At 47.9% G+C, this 17678-nt stretch overlaps 1 protein-coding gene across 1 annotated transcript in view; it reads right to left on the minus strand.

Annotated features, from left to right (window-relative positions):
- The window catches only part of bahcc1b (BAH domain and coiled-coil containing 1b), a 61275-nt gene that overhangs the window by 12411 nt on the left and 31186 nt on the right, over positions 1–17678 (minus strand). Inside the window, exons 5-16 of the mRNA XM_069664486.1 lie at positions 15495–17549; positions 14607–14718; positions 13834–14027; positions 13155–13295; positions 12015–12202; positions 10795–11182; positions 9020–9949; positions 5952–6118; positions 4862–4998; positions 4486–4590; positions 355–433; positions 48–234 (exon numbers count right to left, since the gene is read on the minus strand). Coding sequence (XP_069520587.1) covers positions 48–234; positions 355–433; positions 4486–4590; positions 4862–4998; positions 5952–6118; positions 9020–9949; positions 10795–11182; positions 12015–12202; positions 13155–13295; positions 13834–14027; positions 14607–14718; positions 15495–17549 — 4683 coding nt within the window. The remainder of the gene's footprint in view (positions 1–47; positions 235–354; positions 434–4485; positions 4591–4861; positions 4999–5951; positions 6119–9019; positions 9950–10794; positions 11183–12014; positions 12203–13154; positions 13296–13833; positions 14028–14606; positions 14719–15494; positions 17550–17678) is intronic.

The following is a 17678-nucleotide window of genomic DNA, read 5'->3' on the forward strand; positions in this document are numbered from 1 at the left end:
ATGGCCGCCATGTGAACGTGGTACAAATATGTGTCCTCTGAGCCCACCTTTTCTTCCTTGTCGGCTGTGACTCTTGGATCCCCCTTCCTCACCAGGGGTCCCTCTGCAGTGCAGCATGCCTGCTGACGGAGCGCCACGCTGGGCCGCGGCCTTCTGCTTCAGCTGGGTCACCCGCCTGGCCAGCCTGGAGCTCAGGGCGCTTGGCCGACCTCTGTGCTTACAGCGAGCTTTCATCTGTAGACGGGGAGCGGAAGAGCTAATTATTGACTAATTTCTTTCCGCTAATTGAAATATCCTGGAAAGAACAAAAAAACATCGCAGCAGGAAATGGTTGTCAGTGTGTGAGAGACCGACCTGTGCAGCGCTGAGGCTGTTGAAGCCGTGATTGGACATTTTCTTCCTGGCTTTTTCTTCCAGTAAATTCAGCCCGGCCCTGGAAGACATAAAAACACAACCTGAGCCGCTTTAAAATGAGAATTTATCATACAGAATCATAGAATTATTTCCTTTCAAGAGTGATTTTCTCTGCTCTCTCCTGTCTACTTTCACCTCCCTCTCTTTCGGGCTCATTCATTGTCTCCCTCTCTCTTCCCGCTCTTCTTCTCCCTCTCATAACTTTGATGAGGTAAGAGACAGGCTCAGCTGCCCGTCTGCGCAGTTTGACGGCAAACACAGAAATATTAAGCGCCCGTGCGAATATGAAACTCATCACATGAAAGGATGAGAATTATCTGGTGTGAAGGAGAGTGGAGAAGAGATGGAGAGGAACGGAGGGAGGAGGAGGAGGGGGAAGGGAGAGAGACAGAGGGAGAGATGAAGCAGTCTCGGGGGAGTCTGTCCGTTGACCGGAGCTTCAGGGCTGGATCGATAAACACTAACCTCTATTGAACACTACTCCTCCCTTCCTCTCTCTCTCTCTCTCTCTCTTCCTCTCTCTCTCTGTCATTCCTTCATTGTATGCATGCTCTCTCACACCACAGGCAGCCGGCACTCTCTCTCTCCCTTTCACACACACACACAAACACACACACACACACACACACACTGTTAGCAGCTGGTGTCTGAAGCAGGTGAATCCTATATTCCCACAGAGTGAAGCTTTAGCTCTCAGCATCTCCGATCCCAGGAGAGGAGAGGAAAGGGGGAAAAAAGGATTGGAAAAGATCTAACTTAAATTTATCCCCAAAAAATCTTAAAGATCTGATTCCCGCCTGACTGTTCAGCTATGACCCCTCTGAGTCCAAAATTAAACGTCATCTGGGGCAAATGTAATAATTTACTTCCAACATCACACCAAGTGAAACCTTTCTGTTCGATATCAGAAAGCTCCCATCTACAAAGCTGGGTACATAAAGGGACAATTTTACACTATACTTTTCATACGCTGGAATTGCCCATATTCACACAGCGGCCATTTTCCACTGACATCATGCTGTTTTAATGTCGTATTGCTGTGTTCCAGGTTGTCGGTGGAATAAATCATTTAATCGCTTCTGGATTAATTAGAAACTGACAAGACAATGGCCACCAAAAATCTGGAGGGAAATCTGATGTGATACCCATTAGCTACAGTCAGACAACAGCTAGCTGTAGCATGCAGACACTTGCTAGCGAATATAACTGTTAGCTGGGACGTGGCTGAAAGATAATATTAGAATTTGGTAGAGTTACCCGTACAAAAGGAAAGGCCTAAACTCCTAGCTAACGTAACATAATTTTAGCTAAGAAGAGGCTGAATACTAACATTAGCTGTTGTCTAAAGTTAGCTAATGGGTGATAAAAGATGTATTCCTTACAGATATGGCCCCATATCTCCCCAGATTTTCACTAACCCGTGTCGATTCAGTTGCTCATTAATAGAATTAATTTTCTATATTTATTAATAATCCTTTGACATGCTGATATCTAGTGTTTAAAAGTAATTTTGTTAGCATTTTAGCTTGGTTGCTTAACTGTTTTTTCACACAGTTGACACAGAGGCTGTTGGCAGCATATTGATGCCCGGTGTACTGATATGAGTACTTAATATCATTACAGCTCTCATAATGACTTTAAAAACATGTTTCGTTTTCATCAGATGTTTCTCACTTTCTGACTGTAACAAAGTAAATAGACATAATGATGCATCTGCAACTGTTGCTGACATTTTAACAGTCAACTTTGCTTCCCTGCCTACCTGCTTAACTAATGGGAGACTAAAGTCAAGCTGTTAAGTGGTGTTTGAGTGTGGTACTCGTCGTAGTTTTATGATAACTTGAGCTCCAATACCGCCCGATACCCGATACTGGTATCGGGTATTGGTTGCATCCCCAGAGGCCATACACATATCAAGTCGCGGTAACCGGAAGTCAGAGTGGCAGAAAGCACCTACGAGTGACAGCATCAGCGTTTAGCTTGAAGACTTCTTCTTCTGAAGATAGACAGGAAATGTTGGGAGTAGAGAGTGGGGGATGACAGTCACCAAGTGATCGGCAGACCGGGAGTCGAGCCTGCGATCAGTGCAACGAGGACTACAGCCTCTGTACATGGGGCGCCCGCTCTACCAACTGAGCTAAACCAGCGCCCCTAGCTGGAAGACTTCTAAAATGGGTAAGAACTGTTGTGCGATTTACAGTTAACAATAAGTCAGAGCTATCTTTTTACAGAAGACCAAAAGCTTAAGAAAAGAGAAGCCAATGGATCACTTGAATTCAGACCAACACGCTGGAAAGCTGGAAAGCGTTCCGGCGTTGCGGAAGCAAAACGTGTGCGAGGTATAAACAAACATCGCATGCTTCACATACACACACACACGCCGCTGTTCCACCCTGCCGGCTCCGCTGTTTACACACACACCGGTACGCCTCTGTTACTACCTCTGATGCCGGCTCAGAGGCGAACGACTTCGCCCCACCATTCCGCGACTGTGCGTTCTACATAGATGACGGAACATAACGGAGGCGTAATAATCCTGTCTTGAACTGGCAGTGTGAAAAGGGCTAGTGTTAGCTATCCAAGACAAACTTAGTGTTCCTTATAATACGGTACTCCAAAAAGCAAGCAGACAATTAGCCAAATAACTAATAAATGGTTATCATTAGCATCCTTAAAGGTGACTGAATCACACTACTAGGCTACTTATGTTATTAAATGTTGAAAGTAATGATGAAAGCACTTATATTTCCTGTGCAGACATGTAAATACTTTAATTTCACCAACAGGTCCCACCTTGAAGTACGACCAAGCAACAAGGCGTTTGTTTGCCTTCAGGCTTTGCTTTGTGAACTACCCTGGCTTTGAAATAACATATAAATGTCAGGAAACACTCCCGATTCGTGGCCACATGTCAGTGTCCACTGACCACTGTGTCTTTGGTCAACTGAAGGGATCCCTGTTGAGTTCAACTGCCCCAAATTTGAGCAGATATTCACCTGTTATACTCCCGCTTTAAACAGGAAGGCAGCCATGTTGCACTCCGACTAAGAGGGCGTGTTGCGGTGGGAAAGTGACTTCAGTGCGACTTCAGTGCATTCACCTCTATAGAAGTGTCCACATCATTTTGTCCATATACTTTGTGTAAAGAGGAATCATGTGCTCAGTTTGGAAACGCTAATATTCCTTCGCTCTCTGCTTCATCTCAGCCGACAACTCTCACGAGGAGATGGAAGCATAAACAAATCATACGTCGCTTGTTAATAACAACAGAAATGCTGTTCGGGCACGTAGCGACCAGCGCTACTAATTAAACAAGTTTTGTGTGTTTGTGCGTGTACATGTGTGTGTGCGGTGCACCAGCATGTTTGAGTAGAGCCTTTCATTGTCATTTTCATTAGCGCTTTCTAATCATGGTAACCGTGACAAACCTTGAGTTTCTCTAATCATTTTATCAAGGCGCGGGGTGCACACGCTAACAGAGGTGGGGCAGCATGAGAAAACACATTTATCATTATGAGTGTTGAATACCGGCTCTGTGTGTGTGCGCGTCTCCAGCTTGTGCAGGAATGTGTGTCAGCATCAGGGTGTGCGCGTCTGAGGTGTTAAACAGTGTGTGGTTGTGTGTTGCGGCGGGTGGGGGCGGGGGTGGTGTTGGGTCGTTTATCACTGTAATAACTGTACATCAGGAGTTTGTCCGGCCGCGTTAATGTATGCTGGAGGTTCACACAGAATCAGGACGTAATCAATGCAAGTGATAAATATGATTAAAAGTGATTAATGATGATTAATGAAGGCCTCATCTCCATTAGCTTCTCTCATTTAAAATCACACCCAGCTCACAGCTCCCATCACACTTAAACCGAGTGTGTGCGTGCGTGTGTGTGTGAGCAGCTCCTTCCAGTGCCCAATCAAGCAAATCATCAGCTATAGAGCATTTGAATCAATTCAGCTGAAGAAGAACTTCTTGAAAATCAGCCGTGCCTTTGACTAAGAACACAAACAGAAATCAGGATGAATGAGCAGGGCTTGCCAATCACACTGATTATACTGACGCAGGATCACAGCACTGACCGGAGTCTTTTGGAGCTCTCCGCAGCAGCTGGGCCGGGGGTGGACTTGCGTTTGCGGGGGCGGCCGGGCCCCCGGCGGGCAGGGCTACGAGACGTCTCCTCTCTCCTGCAGGAAGACAAGAGGAAGGAGGAGGTGGAGGAGGAGGAGGGAGAGAGGGATCAAAGATGAAGTCCGGACAGCAGAAGGAAACTCGTATCGGCTGCAGGTCAAACTGCATTAAGTATGAGCAGGCTGCAAGTCCTGATAAATCAGGGGGATGCAGCATCACGGCAAAATGCGAATGTTGGAATGCACGATTCAATATGGACAAAAGGAAGCATGTATGTGTGTGTGTGTGTGTGTGTGTGTGTGTGTGTGTGTGTGTGTGTGTGCTCACTGGTGGTCGTGTTTCCTCTGTAGCTTGGCCAGTTCTCTCTGTTTCTCTTTGTAGCGGCGCTGTAGCTCAGCCAGCTGGACACGCATGGCCAGCTCCTCCCCTCCCATCGTCTCCATGGAGCCCTTCACTGGGCACACCTGACACACACACACGCACAAACAAAAAGCAGGGGAATTTCAGCGCTGAGTACAACAGTCATTGCGTATGTGAAGTCACCAGCTTGTGTTTGAGCAGCTTCATGATTTGATGGATCTTTTTCTTAACCAGAGAATCACGGGGTTTGATCTCTGCAGCTTTTTATGTACGTCGAGCCAGCTGCATTTATACATTAAGGCAAGGGCTTCTGGGAACTCCCCCCCCGGTGCTGCATGTAGAAACATTTGCGTTAACTAGCAATAACAATAGAGAGGAAAAAATGTAATATTGAAGTATAATTTCAGGGTATCAGCGCTAAAATTGATTGGAGATTTAACTGTATTGAATCATTTTTTTAATTAAATTATAAATTCAAATAATTAAAATGACATAAAATATATAATACAAATATTTTTAGATAATTCATTCATGTATTTGTTTTGTAGTGAGCTGTATATCTTTTGTTTTTCAGTGGTTTCAGTCTCACGTCGCCGTCACATCAGTGAAAATATTTCTTCAAATTAAGTTTTTTTTTATTATTCCAAAATGAGCAAAAAAAAAGTATTTCTCATCTCACTTAAAATATGAAACAATTACATCACATTTAGATAACGGTATTGTGTGTGACTGTGTTGTTTTCGGTCAACACACAGCAACATACACCGTAGTGTTGTCATGATAATCTGGGTACGTATGGATGATTTTGATGTCCAAACGTGCACTACAAAGATGTTAAGTACGTTCTCTGTGCTTATTTCTAAGTTGTTCAGTTTATAATCAGACTAATAATCAGAGTCTTCGTTTGGTTGGCTGATTTTGGCTGGTTAAAGTGCACAACCGGGTTCATACCCTCGCCCCCTTGCCACGTCTTGCCCCCACTCTCTCCTCCCCTGTTTCCAACACTATCCACTGTCCTCTCTCTCCCAAAAAAAAACAATCTCTTATAAACCCTTACCGGCTCGTGGCGAGGCGTCCAGCTGCACTTCCTGCGCAGGTTCAGCCTCTTCCTGATTGGACACTGCTGGTCCAACCCCACATGCACAGCCCCACCCCCCATCTCCAGGGCCCGTGCGGCCGCCAACGTTGCCAGACTGTGGAGGTCAAAGGTCAGCATGTCTTCACCTGCGCGGGGAGACGGATTGTTTGGGTTTAGATTGGTGCATCACAGAGCGGCTGACACGCTGTTATAAAACATGCTGCGCGCTGCACAGATTTATTTCTGGAGCGATGAAACGGTGCCTTGAAAAGTGGTGATATTTATGATATTAGCTGTGTAGTTTATTTGATGTATACTTGTGTTCCTGCTTAATCGAACACACACACAAACAGGCGCACACATACATGAGGGGGAGCGATGGAGAACGATCTCTACATCTGTCACTGTCATTAACTCTGTCATTGTCACAGCGGCGGCAGATGAAACAGAATATTCATGAGACGTTCACAAACACACGCGCACGCAAACACACACTCACACACCTATGCAAATAAAAGATTCTGAATACACACATGAACCTGCGATATTTTTGCTGCATGAGTGTGTGTGAGGGAGAATTGGAGAGAAGGAGAGCAAGTAGCAGGAGGAAGAGGTGTGCAACGCGGTGAGAAGAAGGGAGGGAGGGAAGGGGGGAGGAAAGGGGAGGAGAAGCAATAAGAGGCAAAGTGTTTATTGAGCTATCTATTTATTCTCCTACATCTCCTCATTATGGACATGGACAGAATCCAATTTCCCCTCCGAGGAGAGGAGGAGAGGAAAGGAAAGATGAGGGGAGGAGAAGAGGAAAGGAATGGAAAGATGAGGAGAGGAAACATGAGGACTGGAGAAGGGGAAAGGAAAGATGAGGGGAGGAGAGGAAAGGAAAGATGAGGGGAGGAGGAGAGGAAACATGAGAAGAGGGGAGGAGAAGAGGAAAGGAGAGATGAGGGAAGGAGAAGAGGAAAGGAAAGGAGAGACGAGGAGAAAAGAGGAAAGGAAAGACGAGGGAAGGAGATGGGGAAGGAGAAGAGGAATGGAGAGATGAGGGGAGGAGAATAGGAGAGAAAAGGAAAGACAAGGAAAGGAGAGATGAGGGGAGGAGAAGAGGAAAGGAAAGGAGAGATGAGGGGAGGAGAAGAGGGGAGGAAAGACGAGGAAAGGAGAGACGAGGGGAGGAGAAGAGGAGAGCTTTTACTGGATCACTCTGTCTGTGCACTGAAGCTGCAAGGCCTCCTCGCTGACATCTGACATTATTAAAACTTGTGTGTATGTGTGGGAGATGCAGGCAGAGATGCAGCACACAGAGGAGGAGAGGAAGGATGGAGTGAGAGGGACAAACGGATGCGAGAACAACGAGAGGTAAGGAGCAGAGAGACGCGGCTTTGTCCTGTCCCCGCTCGCAGAGGTCAATGCCGTCTCATCTGTCAGACCTCCGAGCCAATGGCACGCTCCGGTTACCCTGACAGGATGACATCACCGCTGACATCACCACGCCTAGTTTAGTATCCTGGAGGAAGGCCGCGATCGATAGATACCTTCCGCCGTACACTCACACACTGTAATAACACCGTGCTGTGTCCCTAAAGGGGGGTGTAATAAGAGGCTGCGCGGGGGATTTCAGGGGGAGAAACAAAAACAGGGGAGGAAAATTAAAAACCATTACAGTTCATGTGGGTGTCGTCATCATTAGAGGCCATTAAGGAAGTTTATTGAGCTGAAATTTTAATATAAAGAAGAATAAAGGAAGCTATGACACAAACGGCCCCTCTGCCTGTGTGTAAATAGAAGTAATGGTGCTAATTTATACTGCAGGGGGAAGTCTCTCTTGATTCCTTAATCTGTAATTGCAATCTCGAAGGAACGGCTGAGATTTCCTTCCGCGTCAAGGAGCGGCATAAATGCATCTGTCTGGGATCGGTTTCATCTCCCAAACACATCCAGCACGACAGAAAGCGCCATCAGCGGTATTAATAACGTTCCATGCAGCGAGGCCGGAGCGCGTTTTTAAATAAATGTGTTGCAATTTAGAGAACGTTTTCCTCGCCGCGACAGGACTTATTGATTTCACACCTCTTACACATGCTAAGCACGTGCACGCACATGTAAACAAATGCACACACACACATACATGCGCAGGCAGCTGCACAGCGACTTATGATTTTTACACTTATTAATTCCGTCAACAAGGCTTGCAGAGGCAGGATTTACACACAAGATTACATTGGTTTAATAATAAAAAAAAAAGGAGAAGCAGGTGAGGGGAAAAAAATAACAAAGAGGGAGGGAGGAGGAGAGGCGGGAGGAGGCGCAGGCAGGGAGCAGGCAGCCCGCTGGAGAGACACATAGACACTGATGGAGGAGAGCAGGGATTCATCTGGGATTACTTAACAGCTTACACACACACTCGGCGCCGTGCATGCACACACACAAATAGAGGCAAACGAACACACACACAGACGCTGGCATAAATAAAAACACTTTCTCTCAGAGGGACGAGAGGAAAATAGGAGCGCTTACAGGAGAAGTGTTTTAAAGGGAAGGGTCTAATTAGCAAAGCAAGACGCCAGCGCCTGAGGGACACGCTGGGCAGAGAGAGTGTGTGTGTGTGTGTGTGTGTGTGTGTGAGTCCTGGCTTGTGTCTGGAGCCCAGCTAGTGTGTCCATCTCGGTGTCCCCACACACATACACACACACACACACACACCCTTCCCTGAGGTAAAAATGTGGTCTTTCTGCAAAAACAGTGTCTGAGCGGAGGAAGGAAGCAGGACAGTTAGTGGGAAATATGTGTGTCAGTGTGTGTATGTGTTTGTGTGCGTCTCCACATCTGGGTTGCACACGTCTCCCAGACCTTTTTATGTGGTTCACTGTAAGTGTGTGTGTTTGTTTAGGCAAGAAAAAAGTAGTTTTTTTCCCTTAATCAGATTTTTTTTAGGCCTTTTGGTCCTATTTTTACTCCAAATGCCGAATTTCAAAATAAAAGCACTCAATTAAAAAAGATATGAAACTTCTGGGTTGGTTTCAAAGTGGAGAAAACAACAAACTCACCCTCATCGTCTCTCTCTCGGCTCTCCCTGCTCCTCTGCTGGATTTCCAGCTCGGCCAGTTCTCCCAGTATCCTCATCCCATTGTGGGGCGGGGGGCTCGGGGCCCGAGCAGCAGGTACCGGTGGGTACAAGGCATCTCTGGTGGCGCACAGAGCCGCAGCGATCAGGAGCTCCAGGCTCCACATGTAGGCCCCCTGGAGCTGAGCCGCTGTGCTCGCTGAGGGAGCGACAGCGAGGTCGGAGGCAGAGGAGGAAGGAGCAGGAGAGTCACAGATTAGTTCCACTACGTCCTCTCCTGGACTTATCCCACTCTCATCCTCTATCACCTCTACATTCTCTCCATCTTTGTCCCCATCCTCCTCCACCTCCACTTTCTCCTCCTCTTCAGGCACAGAGACTTTACATTCTGTTGGTTCAGGCCCCATTTTCTCCTCCTCTTCCTCCTCCATGTCCTCTTTTCCATGTCTCCTATCATCCTCCTGCTCTTTGGATAGTCGGGCCTCCTCCAGGCCGGCCTTCAGGCCCGGGCAACCCAGAGAGAGTGCTACTTTCAGGGCTTTGCCTGTGGCTGTGGCCAGGCAGGCTGGATCTGGGAGCGGAGTGGGGGAAGGGCATGGTGGCAATCCAGTAATCCTGTTTTCAGGCTCGGAGAAGGAGCATCCTTTCACTTCCTGCCTCCTTTCTTCCTTTTCTTCCTTGGAAACTCCACTCTGGGATTCCACCACTTCACAGTCTCCACCATCCTCTTCTTCCCTCCTGATGTCTTTTTTGTGGAGAGGCTGTATGTGGCACGGATGTGGGAGGGACTTGGAGTCAGGCTCCGCTGGCTCCGCCTCCAGTGTGGCTTGTTCAGCCAATCGAGCCTCGGGAGGCGACGGCCCGGCCTTGTAACCCATCGTGATGGAAGGGTAGGTGTAAACAGGTGGCAGGTCTGGAGGAAAGAGGAAAAGCAAAGGTCAAAAAGGTCGTCCATCATAAAACATATCCGACATATCGTACATTTGTTTACAAGCATCTACTAAAATAGAGCCCTCTCTTTAAGTCGGGCCTTTGTAATTCATTGCCATTCTGTTCAGGCAGACAGGATGAAGCATGTGATTACAGTCGACATAATACACTCACAGCAGGGTGCATGTGTACAGTATTCTGTGTGTGTGTGTGATTGAGTGTATAGATCTTTGTCCTATATTGATGACACCCTGCCGTTCTCCTGTGATTGCAGCGTCGCCCCTGTCACCCCAGCTCTCTTATTATTGATGGTATCCCTCCACCCCCTGACAACACGGCCAGATGAATGCATATCCTTCCGCCTGTACTTCTCAAGGACCCCTGAAGGATAAGGAGGGTCCGTCTGAAGATTTCACTGACCTTCCTCTTGTCACACACACACATGAAGGTGCGGGCACACACATACATGCATGCTGGCAGGTCACACATACACACACTGAGTGCCCATATGCTTTCTGTGACCTTAATGGCTGACCTGCCCGCTGTCCCTCTTTAGCTTGCGCTGATAAAAATTGCGCGCACACACACACACTCAAGGACACACAGAGCAAGGGATCAGCCATGCTTCAAACAATTTCTGCCAAATCAAAAGAATACCACGCTTCAAAGAGCAGCAGCACCATCCATCTCTCTTCTCTTTTTTTCCTCTCCTCTTTGCGGTTCTATTTTTTCCCCTGGTTTCTAACTCTCCTGTTTCCTGTGTGTATTCTTGTTATCTGACTTTTCAAAAGTTTTATTCAAATTCAGACACTGATTTCATTAACTCACCTGGTTCTAGGGATTGTGGGTAGTCCTGAGGCGGCTGCCCCTCCCCTCTCTCACCCCCCCTCTCCAGCCCCTTAGAGAGGTGTGACGGAGCAGGGCTGAGTGCGGGAGAGCGCGGCGCCGCTGCAGCCGGGCTCGGCGCAGGGGTCAGAGGGTTCGGCGGATGCGACCGCCTGGACGGGGAGTGGTAGCAGGGGGACTGACGGCTGCTGGGACACATGCCAGGAGACGGCGTGGGCGTCTTGGGTGGAGGAGGCGTGTGAGAGAAGGGTTTGGCCACGTGAGAGGAGGTGGTGGACGAAGAGGAGGAAGAAGAAGAGGATGGAGTTCTTGGTGCGGGAGATTCGTGAGGAGAGTCGTCTATAGTGATGGCATGCTCCTCGTGTTTTCTCTGTGATAATAAAGCAGAGGAAAAAAGCTTATTTCCCGTACAAGTTCAAACATTTCAATGTTGCGTCATATAACGTCTTTAAAACCAGAGCAATTTGATGCTGTTTTGATGCATACAAAGACACAATTCCAAGGAAATCTTATGACAGAAAAGCCATGAAAAAAGGCGAATTAGCTGCGTTTCCACTGCCCAACCTTCCCAAGGAACTTTTGGAGGAAGTCATTGTTTTTCCACTCCCGGGACCAGGAACTAAATAAGATCCCTTGGACTTTATTATACCCCTGTGAGGTCTCTTCTCAGGTAGTAGTGTGTTACAAAAGTACAGGGACTTGGGGAACACACGCAGACAACAATGGGTCTGAGGAACTGTTTAGTCCGTACAGTAAAAAGAAGCTCCAAGGACTAAATGTCCCGGGTACTTTTTGTGGATACGTGGTTATTGTCAGCCACACTCTTTTGTAGCCAAATGATTTGGCATTGGAAAGTGCAAAAGCGCCACACCAAGTCTTTTTAACACAAAGACCTGCTGCCAAAATCAAGAGGAAGTCAGTGGCTTCGAAAATATTCGCCGAGTTCGATTTTGCATGTGCTTTCTCTTAGTGTTGAGAAATTTGAATATCTGTTCTGACATCTTCATACATATGATAACTAGTGCTGTATTTCCCCTGTGACTACCCAAAATGAGGAAGAAGAACTTTAGCACAAGTTCCCAATATGTCCACACTTCCTTATCTTCTTTTTTCTACTGTTTCACAATAATATCTTTACAGTATTTCAAAAGTTTGGACTACAATGTAACCTCTCTACAAATACGTTTTAGTGGTAGTTTTACCTGTCCTAAGGAATGGCGCTGCATGTGCTCCATGGCCCGCTGCTGCTGCTGGTGCTGATGCTGCAGGGCGTACAGCTCCTGTTGGCGTAGGAACGAGGAGCGGGAGTAGACAGGGTGATGCTGCAGGTGGGAAGGAGGCCCTCTGGCTCCGTACACAGGGGGCCACAGACCTGACTGCTCGAGGACGTCTAGAGTAGGAAACGGAGAAAGATGGCAAATGAGAGATTGTTTAGTGTTTGGTTTGATTGGAATAATAGGTATGAGTGAGCTGCACTTTAAAATGTGCAAGATGATCTGCATGTTGGCCTGATGCTCCCCTTCTTTAACACTCTCTGTTTCTAATAATGATGGTTTTTCTCTGTGCAAGGTTACACACATTTTCTTCAAACCCAACCCTAGCCATATACGACTTTAGATACACACACACATCTCCACACACACATACACACATCCCTCCTTGGCTGCCTTGTCGCTGGGAACCTTTGTTCTGTGAGATTAGCCTGAGTGGGCTAATGTTTCCCAGGGGAAGGGTTCAGTGGATGCACTTCCCCTCTCTGCAGGAACTCCCACGGAGCGAGGCGAGGGAGGCGGGAGATAATTAAATTTCACAGCCTGTTTGCAAAGCAGCGTTGACACACACACACAAACACACACACGCACACACTCTTTTCTCTCCCTCTCTCTTGAAAAGGCTGCGATGTACAACACAACCCCTAACACCGAGCAATGTCTCATGTTGTTCCAGACGTGCACACAGCTAACTTTAGATGACCACATGCACGCGCACACACACACACACACACAAAGTCCAGTCCAAACACACCAGCGCTACACCACAAAGGAGATGAACGCCAGTGAAAATGGTTTGCATAACGCCGGGCACATGGAGAGGGGGGCAATGGAATAGCTGCTCCCATTAACGAAGCTATAAAACATGGTCCCACTGACAGAGGGACTTAGTTGAGCATTATATTATGATTAGCCAATGATACTAAAACTCTGGGAGAGAAATGGCAGTGGCCTGGTTGGTACAAATGGAGAGAAAGGGGGGAGGTAGGAGGCTATAAGTACAGGAAGAGAGCAATGAATATGTGCTCTGCTGGCTGTGTGTGTGCTGTTGTAAAAGGATGCTTAGCGTACCGAGGGGGTGATGAGGCCCGGCTTCTGTAGGAAGAACTACCAGCGGAGAGTTGGGGTCTTGGGTGAGCGATCCCAACACGGGCTGCAGAGAGCTGGGCAGACCTGGTGGGAAGCCGGGGCTCATTCCCACGTGGCTCAGACCTGGGATAGAGAAATACACATTACACAGTCAAGAGGGGGCAACATTTAGATACTTATTTACAACTTAAAGAGATACTGGTGAGCTTTATGGGTAACTCCTGGGATTCCCTAAACAAAAATAAAAACATGTTCTTGAGTTTATTATGCTGGGTCATAATTCTGGGTTGCTTAGTAGGGGTGGGAATCGCAGGCTAACTCACGATACGATACGTGGCCCACGATAACTGATATATCGCAAGATAACGATACGTCACGATATCTGATTAGCTTCTTCGGGTTGCTCATGCTGAGTCTAAATGGTTCATTCGTAGCCGAGAAGATAGGTGGGTTACTTTAACTCAACTGCTGACTCAATCAGCTTGCTTATTATCCCCATAAAATTCCCAAGAAAATCCTCGATAAGACGAACAAAGAAAGTCACTAAATTCAGCATTCATTGATACGACATCTAAGTAGGCTTCCACAAACCACGTCATCAAACATCATATCATTTGTGAAATGGAGAGAATTCAAGCTGCAGACCATCATCTCTACTCACCATATGAATGCCCCATCCAGAGGGAGGGGCTTCCTGTCCTTTGCATCCAGTGGTGGTGAGCAGGGTGAGCATGCGCCGCAGGGTCCGCCCCTAACTGACTGGCACCTCCGGGAACCAAGAGGTGAGAGGTCAGGTCACCATGGCAGCTACTGGATGGGTGAATCCTCGCAAACTCCACGCGATCCTTATTTTCCCTGTCGTGGCGATAGGCGGGGTGAACTTTGTCATTATCTTGATTATCCCTCTTATTGTCATCATCACCATCACCATCATTATGATCATTATCTTCATCCTTGTCATCTTCATTACCACTGCCACCATTATGATCATCAAGAAAAGGAAATATGACGGCGAGAGGAGCAGCCATCATCTTGTGCCTGGTCTATGAGTTCTCATTATATGTTTTCTTCCCTTAATATGACTACATAATAAGACCCAGATACATCAGAGACATCTGTATTAGCGCCTGTAACATTAATGCACCGCATCTCGTCTTAGAGAGAAAGAGAGAGAGAGAGAGAGAGAGAGAGTGAGGGGGTGCAGAAATACCACATCAAAGGGTGGGGAGAGTAAATGGAGTGAGGGGATGAGAGAAAAGAGAAGCAGAGCCTCAGACTGGGAGAGAGACGCAGAGAGAATAAAAGAAGTGCAGCTTATCAGATGAGAGGAAAAATGAAAAGATGCTACCATGTGTGTGTGTGTGTGTGTGTGTGTGTGTGTGTGTGCGTGCAGTGTGTGTTCATATGTGTTGGTGTTTGTGAATGCAAGTGTACCTGATGATCATTTCTCTGTCTCGGTCCAGGTGATGAAGGCTGATCTGTTCCTCTGTCATCCTCTTCCTCTCTTCGGCCTCTCGACCAAGAGGGTACACCGGGCGCGACACCCCTGAATTGGTAATACAACCAAAACAACCTGAATTCAGCAACTATCATGCACCAATCAAAAATATCATTACAGGACAATGTTACAAACACTCATACTTCTGAAACGTACTTTCTAAAACACGTTACTTTGTAGGGGTAGTCTACCAATTTGTCTGTGTTGCAACAGGCTGCTAGTAGCTTTTTTGGCAGTCATTAAATGTAGCACTTTTGTTTGTGCTTTAAATTCAGATGTGTCTTCTTTTCCTTCAAGAATTAAGCATGAAAGATTTATATGATGCCACTGCTATGTTGAATAATCCATACACAGGGATGTAACGTCTGTATGATACCTTAATGTTAGTAGTTAAAGTAGATTAGCAGAGACAAAAATATGCCATTTGGACAGTTGTGCACACACTACTTCATGCCTTCCCTTCATAAGTCAGTGCCCCAGTTTGGCCATCCCAGTCAAAAAACTCTGGACACGCTCTCTATAGCTCTTATATTTCTATGACTGAAAGAGATGTTTTATAATCCATAGAAAACCTTTGACAACCACTACCCATGCACAAATCAGTATCCCTGCCTCTCTTAGTGTCTGACATGCTTTAAGCTTCTCTGGAAAGTTTTCATTGTTTGGTCAATTTATCCCAGAATAAAGTCCCCAGTAATGTCCAAAAGGACCAAGAAATAAAAGATACTGTACAAAACCAAAGCTATTTTAAAGTGTTAACGGCAACAGTGAGAACAGAAAGAGCATTAATTGACTTGGTGCAAGAAGCATAAATGATGTCTGACCTTTCATGCTGGGCAGCACCCTGCCCTGTCTGCTGTGTCCGGGGGTGTTGTCTGGGGAACGATGAGGGGGTCTGGCTACAGCAACCGCTATACCCACTGGAGGCTGTCGCACCTCCCCCTCGCCTGCCTCCCCAGCCTCCCTCCCACCTCTGTCACCCCTCTCGCCCTCGTTAGTGGAGCCTCGGCGAGGAGGGAGCGACTGTTTGGGAGGGTCTTGCGGGGAGGTGTTGCTTTTAGCCCCTCCTCTGTCCCCCTTCTCTGATCTCTCTCCACCCTGCTTGAGGCAGCCCAGACCTCCAAAGGGGCCCCGCTGTGGCAGCAGCAAAGGCTGCTGGGAGCTGTAGTTCATTAGGTTCTTCATGGCGCTACCCTCACCTTCAGTAGCGTGGGATGAGGAGCGAGATTGAAGAGGAGGGGGTTGAGAATGGGGCTGGCTGTGGTCACTGTTTGGAGCTCTGTTGCTGAGCCCTCTGACTTCCCCATTACCAACTGATGCATGATGGGAGCCTTTTCTCTGCTCCTCTTGGTAGCCCCCTTGAGCCCCCCAGGAAGGAGCTGCCGGACCTCCATCTCTTCCTCTCTCTTCTGTACTTGCTCCATGACTACTGTGCTGCTGATGTCGTATCCTTGCAACCTTTTGTCCCTCCCTGTGAGCTGCTGGCCCCGACCCTACCCTCCTATCAGGATGAGGACCTGATTGGGAACAGTCTCTGAAGGGGGGAGTGCTTGTATCAGGGCTGTTCTTGGACGTACCCTGTCCTGCACCAGTGTGTGTCCCTTGGGCATCTAGTGGGAGTGACGGCCGATAAATATCGTCCACAACCTCTACATCCCTGAAGGATGAAGATGTGTCCAGGCTGCAGGAGCGCAGCTCAGACTGGGAGCTAAGGTTGGAGCTAGGTTTGTGGAGGTGCTGCGACTGTTGGCTCCAGTCAGGAGGTTTGTCCGCCTTTCCATATCCCAGCTGCTGCTGGTGTTGCTGGGATTTGTCTTTCTTTTGGCAACTACTTAGTCTGCTGAGATGATTAGAGGGACTTTCATAAGATCCTTCTCCACTCTTGTCATCTCCCTTTCTCCCACCTCCTCCTGCTCCTCGACAGTCAGTGGCTGCCAGGTCTCCAAGTGGCCCCACTGAGGGGACATAAGTTGGGCCGATGACTTTTGCCTCCCTGCCAGACCCTCCAGAGGTTGATGATGGGTCTTTGGAGGGTGTCAGTGTAAGAGGGGCTGGAGGACAGTAAAACTCTGGATGGGGATGGTGATGGGCAGGATGTAGCCACCCTCCTGCCACTGTGGAGCCCATGTGCAAGGCGTGAGGAGGAGGTGGAGGAGGGGGAGGAGGAGGCATGGAGTACGAGGGCACAGAGTGTGGTGTTGGAGGTGCCAGGATGGCTGGAACTGCAGCCGCACCTCTTCTCATACATTCATTGGAAGAAGCTGAGGATTCGCTGATCCTCATTTCACCATTGATGGGTCCATCCTTGGAGCACCGCCTGCCACTTCCAGTTGGAGGTCTACCTGCTCCTCCACCACTGCAGCTGCTCAGTGCTCCCACCTTCCCTCCAGAGCCAGTCTCTGCTGCTGAACCACTGGACAGTTTGCAGGCACTCATATGTTTTGCGTCCTGATTCCCAGAGTCAGTGTCTCGGTACTCCTTGTGTCGCTCCAGAGAGTGTCTTTGCTCCTCCTCCCTACCCTGTGGTGTGAGGTGAGGAAGGAGGGCATGGTGAGGGTGGGGGTAAGCTTGGTGGTGGTGTCCGGATGGAGTGGCGGCAGGGTTCGTCTGATGAAGATGGTGATGATGGAGCTGATGTTGTTTGTCTTTGCTCTCCTGGTGTCGCTCCTTGCTGCTTGATCGCTCCTTCATTTTTGACACGGATGAAGCGCCTTTCTCACCAACATCCTTGTTGCTTTTCCCGCCTCCTCCCCCATTGTCTGTCTCTCTGCTGCAAGAGCCTAGTGGGTGGCCAGGGGCCGTCCTGGAAAGTGGAGGAAGGCTGTGACTGGTGGAGAGCAGAGGGGGCTGGGGAGGAAGGCCTCGCAGGTAGAAATGATCTGGAAGTAGAGACAAATGGATCGTTAAGTTTTAAGGTTTACACATCATTTGGGAACTAACTGTAGCTGCGGTTGATGAAAACATTACTTTTCAACAGTTTTACTAACAAGACTACATTTAAGTGTGTC

The sequence above is a fragment of the Semicossyphus pulcher genome, unplaced genomic scaffold, assembly GCF_022749685.1.
Source record: "Semicossyphus pulcher isolate SPU_LCO1_2020_fin unplaced genomic scaffold, fSemPul1.0.p SCAF_16, whole genome shotgun sequence".
In the NCBI taxonomy this organism is placed as follows: Eukaryota; Metazoa; Chordata; class Actinopteri; order Labriformes; family Labridae; genus Semicossyphus; species Semicossyphus pulcher.